This window comes from Gallinula chloropus (genome assembly GCF_964237585.1).
Source record: "Gallinula chloropus genome assembly, chromosome: 4".
Classification (NCBI taxonomy): Eukaryota; Metazoa; Chordata; class Aves; order Gruiformes; family Rallidae; genus Gallinula; species Gallinula chloropus.
Window position 1 is genome coordinate 51070997 of NC_140088.1, and position 7877 is coordinate 51078873.

The following is a 7877-nucleotide window of genomic DNA, read 5'->3' on the forward strand; positions in this document are numbered from 1 at the left end:
TTTCTTTTTCTACATAGTTTTCTTTCCGTGTTATTTTAGTCGCTGAAAGGAGGGGGGGGAAGAACCCAAAATCCAACAAAAAAGAACTTGGAAGATGGTGTTTGGCCATACAAATAATGGCTTTGAAGGCATCACTGGGATGTCTTCAGCAGCCTGGCAGAAGCACAGCGATGAGCTTGGATCGGACCTGGCCAAGCCCCGGCTGGAAGGGCTGCAGAGAGAGGGATGGGGGGCCGCTCCATCACCCCTCGTCGGTTCACCACTGCTGGGAAGAGCCCTTGCCCACCGAAGGGAAGCACTGCAAGGGCCAACGCTCCCTGGAGCCCTCGGGCAAATGCTCCCTGAAGCCCCGGGCTTCCAGCTTTCCTGGTCTGAGGGAAGCAGGAACATTTCGTGGCTAGCAAGGGTTACTGCGCCGGGCCGGCCGCCGCCAGAGTGCCGCCGATGCTGGGGCACGAGTGTGGCACAGGCGTTCCTTCCCTGCTCCGCCGAGACGCGGTGCGGGGATCCGCACCGAGACCCGCGGGGCCCGGGGCATCCCCCCCAGCCCTGCCCGCCCCGGTAACCCGCTGTCCCGCTGCGCTCCCCCTGCCGGCCGGGCGCCGGTGGCCGGGTCAAATCACCGCGCGGCCGGGAGCCGCCACCCGAGCGGCGGCGGGTTCGCGCACACGCGCAGCCCGGCGCCCCGCCGCCGGTTCGCCCCGGGAGGGCGGGAGGGGTTGTGTGCTGCGGCGGAGCCGCCGCGGCGGGAGAGCGCGGCCGTGACCCGTGCGGGAGCGGCTCCCGGGGAGGGCGGGGAAATCCACTCCGGGATTTCGGGGGCGCCGCGGAGTGACACATTGACATCACGGGGGCGCGGCCGGGCGGCGGGCGGGGGCTGCGCGCTGAAAGGCGGTGGTGCGCGGTCCGAGTCACTGCGGGACGGCGGCGGGACAGCGCGGAGCGGGCGGCGGGACGGCGCGGCTGCCTACACTGCCCGGGCTGGACTCCGCGCCGGGGCCGCCAATGTGCCTCGGGAAGCGGGCGTTCACCTTGGCCTTAGGTAAGCCCGGGAGGTGCTCGCTGCTTCCCCTCCCCCTCCGCGATCTCCCGCCGCCGGATCAGGTGCGGGGGGTTGCGGGCGGGCGGCGAGGGGGGTTCCCGCAACCGACGGGGGAGACCGAAGGGCTGCGGGGCGGCCGCGGTGCGAGCCGGAGCCGTGGCTTCGCCGCGGCTGTGTGGGAGGCGAGAGGCGAGCCGCCTTTGCTGCTCCCCGCTCCGCTCCTCCGCACGCCCGGCGCGACCCGCGGGGAGCGGCTGCCGGGCCGGGGAGCCGGGGCTCTCGGCTTCTCGGGAGAACAGCGTTAAGCCGGTCACGTCCCGCTGGTAGCTCTCAAGCTTCCAGCGCGGTGACGGGTCTGTCCTGCCGAACGCGGGGACCTCGCTTGCGTGCCGGAGCTCCGTGTCAGCCTCGAAGCACCGGGTAGGCTTCCGTGCAAGGCTTTCGCTGCCCGGGGCTGCTTCGTATCCGCCGTTTTTCTTCCCTGACGTGCCGGCCGTGCTCCGAGCCTGTCAGTCAACCTCCCGACAGCAACAGCAAGCACATGGCAACTCGCGGAGAGCCCGCAGAGCCGTCGCGCCCTGCCTCCGGCTCCATTCGCAGCTGGCGGAGCTGTGCCGTGCGGGCAAGTGCCTCTTCGTGATTTCCTACGGCGGCTGCAACACCCCCCCCCCCCCCCCCCGCACTCGGGGCTGCGGCCACGCGTTGCCAGGAGGGACTTGAGGCAAGGACCGTGCGGCGAAGCCGAGCGCCGGACCCGGGAACGCTGCCGTGCACTCCTTCCCCCATCTCCTTTTACCACGCACCACCCCCCCACGCCCCCCCTCCCGCTACCCCAGCGTGGAGGGATCGCCGGGACTGCTCAAGCCAGAGAAGGGAAATAATAATAACCCGAGCTGGGAGCCTTTGCGTTCCCCGCGTCTTCGTGTGGAGACTTCCTTCGCCAGTAACCCGCTCTGCCGGAGCCTGCGCCCCGGTGCCCGCGGCTGGCTTGCGCCAGATCCAGACAAGCCGCCCGCAGAAAGGTTTTGGGTTGTTTCCCGTCGCCCCCGGACCGAGATACCTGCGGCCGAAGGAGAAGCGCTTCTTTTACCCCCCCACCCACCCCCCGGCGTCCCGCGGAGGAGCGAGTTAGGGGAAGCGGCCCCGCTGAACGCTGGCCCCCGAGAGAGGAGAGCTGCGGCGGGCAGCGGAGCTGGATCTTCCTCCGCTCGCCGAGTAGGACGTGGAGATCCGCGGGAAGGTGTGTGTGTGTGTGGGAGGGGGGGATTCTGCGGAGACGAGGAGCGCAGCCCGCCTGCCTTCCCCCTACCGCGGAGCTGGGAGGGCGAGGAGCCGCGGCCCCGCCGGCACCCTGCCCTCCGCCGAGTGGATTTGCCATTGCTGGCGACTCCGTGGAAATCAGTAAGTTTGGGACCCGTCGTGCTTTCCTTTCTTTTACACCGGAGGCGAACTGGGCTGCGGCGCCGCGGCTGGAGCGGCGAGCAGGTGCCGCCGGACACCCCCGCGATGGGTTTGGGCACCGGCGGGAGGGGAGCGCCCCACGCTCGCCGGTGCAGGGAGCGGGCGTCGGGCGGGATCGGCGCGGCCCGGCAGAGCTCTCGGAGGGACGCGGGGGGTGTATATGTGTGTGGGGACCGGGGTATGCGTGTGTGCGGGGGGTCGGGGCCGCGTCTCGCTGCGGACCGCGGTTTGCCCGCAAACGAGTGTAACGTTAAAAGAAGGAAACGCAGAAAGGGGGCTTCTCGCAGTCGGCCCCGCTGGCGGTGCGGGGCTGGGGGTGCGCGCCAAGCCGCGGCGGCGGGGATTCCCCCGCGCTGTAGTGGACGGGCGGCCGGGCGCTGCCGCTTTAAACGCCGGGAAGTCTGCCCTCCTGAGGCAGCGCCGACCTCGGGCTCTGCCCTCCCCCTGCATGAGAGGGAGGGGGAAAAAAAAAAGGGAAAGAGAAGGGGAGGGGGGAGGAAAAAAAAAAAAAAAAGCCCTTGTTTTCATTCATAACTTTTTTTTTCCTCCTTTTTTTTTCCCCTCCCCTTCCTTCCTCTCCGTCAGCGGCGTGCTCCGCGCCTCGCCCCGCTCGGGGCGCAGAGGGCGCCGCGCCGCCGCCCGCCCGGGGCTGCCCGGGGAGGGGAGCGGAGAGGGGGAGTGTGGGGAGGGGAGGTGGGGGCTGGCGGCGTTTCCGAGCGGGTGTGTGGAGAGGAGAGAGGGTGATATGGCTGAGATGCGGTGCAGAAGGTGCAGGCTGTGCCTGCCGCGGGAACGGGAGGTCTCCCGGCGTTTTCGCTGTATGTTGTTTTATTTTTACTGAGAGGGGGGTGGTGAGGCGGGGGGGGGGGGGGGGGGGGTGCGGGGACCCGACCGGTTTAAAAGCTGTTTGCGCGGGGGCGGAGGTGGCTTGTCCGGCCGTGCCGGCCTGCAGCGGGTCTGCAGCTGGTCTTGTCACTCTGCGCGCCGCGTTGATGTTGCGCTTCCCCCCCCAAAGATGGCACTGGATGTCTTTCGCATTTCCTTGGGATATTACTTTCTATCCCCTGGGGAGCTCCTGGTGCGGCTGTAAATCTTTTCTCTCTTCGCACTCATTCACCTTTGGTCTGTTGCGGATTTGTATTCAGTGCTTGTGAAGAAGGCGGCTTGTTATGTGGGGTGAATTAGAAGCGAACGTGGTTGGGGGGGTCCTGAGTTTTTTCCTTCCCCTCTTCTTAATTTGCCCACCCTGAAGCCCACGCAGGTGCCGTTACATGTCAAATGAAGTCTCTGAGCACTGGGTCAGCACAAAGAGACTGTGCTCTGGCAGAAGCTGTCCCCATTTACTGGTGGTTGGGGTGCTAAAGATGCTGACTACCTCTTATAGGAAACCTTTCTGTTCTCCTCCATCCCCGGGCTTCCACACCGCTCTGCCACCCTCCCTCTTCGGTGGGGACCAGCTCCAGTCCGGGTGAGCAAGATGAGTTTTGGAAATGCTTTAATGGCACTTACCTTTCTTCTCTTTTCGGGTAAACCTGTGCAGCCTCTCAGGGGGAGAGGAGAGGGATTTTTCCCCCAGCTTTCAGTAAAGCAAAGCAGTTTGTTGTCTTGGTTCCCTGTGTAAACGCGGCATTTAGGTGCTCATCTAAATTTTTAAGTAGGGACAGGACTGTCACTGCAGCTTTCTTGTCAGCCTTGCAGTCTTCACATCCATAGCTAGGCAGCGTGAAGGCATGGAAATGCCTAATGTTTATTTAAAATACAGGCTAGAAGATGCTGTATTGATCTGAGGAGCTTTTAATCTGTTGGTCTTGTGAAACTGAATTTGTTGTTTCATTGTGTTTTGAGGTCGTCTGGGGTATTTTTGTCACAGTCTCTTAATGTTCTTACAAATTCTGTTTTATCTCAGCCTTTTCTACACCTCTGGCTTTCACGACCTGGCCCGTGATCAGAAAACACTTGAACACGAGTTGTTTGCACCCTTGCTTTAATTTTACGAGGGCTGTATTAGATTTGTAAGTCGAGTTACTTGGTTATATAGCAAATGGCTTGACCGCTTGACAGTACTTGGTTGGAGACTCTGCAGCGGCACATCCGTCACTTGAGAAAGGAGACGTTCCGAAGGTCCTAGGGAGCAGACCTGAATGTGTGGCATCAGAAAGTGTGACAGAGTGAGGACTGTGCATGTGCTTTACCTGGCTGTGCAGAGCATGCCCCTGGCAGCGTTCCTGCCTGTCTCTGACCTAGCCAGGGGAGCATCCAGAATTGCTGTTGCTATGTAGGCAGGTGTTTGGTTTGGTAACAAGAGAGAAGCGCTTGCTGTGGCTTGCCAAGTAAACATGTAGCTTAATACTGATTTTTTTAAATATGTATATATATTTTAAATGGTATGGGGGGCCTCCTTTGCATTCATTGTCTCTGATGCCATACCCAGAGCCTCCCTGTTACCGATCCTCAGCGTTGCAGCAATGTCCCGCTGAAGGAGAGGGGTGCGAGGTGGCAAGAGCAACCTGTGGTTTGCCGTGTCATTTCTGTTTTCAGAAAGTATCTCGTTCCTTATTCCTCTTCTGTCTTTGGTCCTGTGCATGCGTGTGTAGGTACACACACATGATGTTTATTTATTCTGTATCCTTGCTGTCGTTTCAGGATTTCAGATGCATGCCAGGTTCCCACTGAGTGCCAGAAGTAGAGATCACTACAGATGGAGCCCCAAAGTCAACACGGCAGCGGTGGTTCGCTAGTGGTGATTCAGCAGCCCTCCCTGGACAGCCGGCAGCGGTTGGACTATGAAAGGGAGAGCCATCCGACGGCTATCTTGTCACTGGACCAGATCAAGGCAATCAGGGGCAGCAACGAATACACCGAAGGTCCATCTGTGGTGAAAAAGTCGGCACCACGGACCGCACCGAGGCAAGAGAAGCATGAAAGGACCCACGAAATCATACCAATTAATGTGAATAATAATTACGAACACAGGCCCGGCCATGTGGGGCACGCGGCACATCAACATAATGCAAGGGCCCCTGTCTTGAGCAGGTCCACCAGCACGGGGAGTGCAGCTAGCTCTGGGAGTAACAGCAGTGCTTCCTCAGAGCAGGGCCTGCTGGGGCGGTCACCTCCATCCAGGCTGGGCTCAGGCCACAGGGCCGATCGGACGATCCGGACACAGCCCAAGCAGTTGTCTCTGATGGTGGATGATCTGAAGAGTCCTTTGAAAGAGGACTTGGCGCAGCACAAGTTCATCTGCGAACAGTGTGGGAAGTGCAAGTGCGGCGAGTGCACGGCCCCGAGGGCCCTCCCTTCTTGCCTGGCCTGCAACCGGCAGTGCTTGTGCTCTGCGGAGAGCATGGTGGAGTACAGCACCTGCATGTGTTTGGTCAAAGGGATCTTCTACCACTGTTCTAACGACGATGAAGGGGACTCTTACGCGGATAATCCCTGCTCTTGTTCCCAGTCACACTGCTGTTCTAGGTACCTGTGCATGGGAGCAATGTCCTTGTTTCTGCCTTGCTTGCTCTGCTACCCTCCTGCAAAAGGATGCCTAAAACTCTGCCGGGGGTGCTACGACCGCGTCAATCGTCCAGGTTGCCGATGCAAGAACTCCAACACGGTCTATTGTAAACTGGAGAGCTGCCCCTCCCGGGGTCAGGGCAAGCCCTCATGATTTTTGGGGGGAGGTTTACTTCCTCCAACTTACGTTTTTCAGGTTGTAGCTGATTTTGTTTGTTTGTTTGTTTTTCTTTTCATTTTCCTTTCCCTTCCCCCATTTTGAGGGGGTTGGGGACCCATTCTTTCCTTTCTGTCTCCCCCAACTTCAAATACACAAGTTCTTCCCCTTAGCATCTTTGCTCTCCTCTTCCTATCGACTCAGCTGAGTATGAAGCGTTTTACATAGTCGTTGCTGCTCGTTGGTAAGTGCGGACCTGGTATCTGCGCCTGCCGCTCAACGTTGGCAGGGTCTTTTTGAGTTTGTAACCGAACCACTCCTGAAAGAGACAGTGGGGGTTCACTGGGCTCTCAAAGCTTCTTGCTCTGTGAATATCTTCCCAAAGATGTTTTTTTTGTTCTCAGCAATTATTTTTTCTCCTTAACACCCCTCCCTCCACCTCTACCCCCGGGTACCAAGGAAGAATAACTTTCATGAGTGACCTGAATTGTGGAAAAAAAAACCCTTTTTGTATGTGTGAGGGTTTGGGTTTTTTTTAATTTTCTGAAGAGGGATGTAAAATAAAGGCTTTACCAAATGAAAGGCCTGACTCTTCTGTAAGCAGCCTGCATTTTTTTTCTTTTTTCCCCCCTTTACCCACCTCCTACCCCTTTTTGTCTTTAACTTTTGGCACATTCTCATCACTGAGAATTACCCTGCCTCTTCCTTTTATGTTTTCAGTGTAACTTTGTTTTTTGCTACACTATGTAGGTCTTCACATTGGAGATGTTACAGCTGCAATGTGCTCACTTGTTTCTCTCCCTGTCAGATCTTTGAAGGATATCGCTAACTCCACCCTCCTACTCTTGGTTTTTTATAGTCTGTCAGTCTCAGTTGATATTAAAGTTGGTGGTGTTCATATATCCAAACAGCCTTCAGGTGTCACTGAGTCACCTAGATGTTCTTGAATCCTTAAAGTTTCTCCTGATCCTTTTGGTTTAGTGAATTTTAGCTCTGTTCTGTACTTTATAATTTTATTCTGTCCCTTTTTTATTGCCTTAGCCACAAATTGTGGTCCTCTCTCTTTTTTTTTTTTTTTGTATATTTTATGTATAAAACACAAAGTTGAATGCCAACTATTTTTAAGACAAAAGTCTGTTAAAACTTTTTTTATTGTAAAGAATATTTATTATGTGAATCTCTATTATTTTATGATATTTATTGCAAAAAGACTTTGAAAATGTACTCATGTCTGAATATAACAAAATATCAATACTTAACGAAATAAGGGTGACACAAAGAAAGTACATATGTTAACTATAATGCAGAAAATATATTAATTAATGAAAATGGCTCTTGAGTTCTTTTGTTGTGATGGCAGGTTGTGAGTGACAAGGTGCCTATTGCTGGGGCTTTTCTTACTTGCTGTCTGTCAGGTAGCAGATAACTTCCTGTTGATACCTCAAACCCACTAGTCTGTGGTCTAGTGTAGTTTACCTGATTTTAAGTTGGCTAAATACATACATATTAAGTATGTTTTGGTTTTGGTCTTTTGCTTTGGGATAGTTAATAGAACTGAATACATACATCGTGCTTAACAGTGCCAAGAAGGGTAGGTCCTATTTATTTGCCAGAGCACTTGGAAATACAGCTGTGAAGGAGGAAGCTGTAAGTGAAGAGGTCTTGTTATTTCCTACAGAATCCCAGAGCAACATGTAAGCCTGTTTTAAA

At 56.3% G+C, this 7877-nt stretch overlaps 1 protein-coding gene across 1 annotated transcript; it reads left to right on the plus strand.

The window, feature by feature from the left end:
- The first annotated feature begins 937 nt into the window (after positions 1 to 937).
- SPRY1 (sprouty RTK signaling antagonist 1) lies at positions 938 to 7490 on the plus strand. The gene is made up of 2 exons (XM_084262708.1): positions 938 to 1042; positions 5147 to 7490. The coding sequence occupies exon 2, from the start codon at positions 5202 to 5204 to the stop codon at positions 6162 to 6164; it is 963 nt and encodes a 320-aa protein (XP_084118834.1). The 5' UTR covers positions 938 to 1042; positions 5147 to 5201; the 3' UTR covers positions 6165 to 7490.
- Positions 7491 to 7877: the final 387 nt, after the last annotated feature.

Coding starts and splice junctions, on each gene's coding strand:
- SPRY1 (XM_084262708.1), top strand. CDS start 5,202: ATGGAGCCCCAAAGTCAACACGGCAGCGGTGGTTCGCTAGTGGTGATT.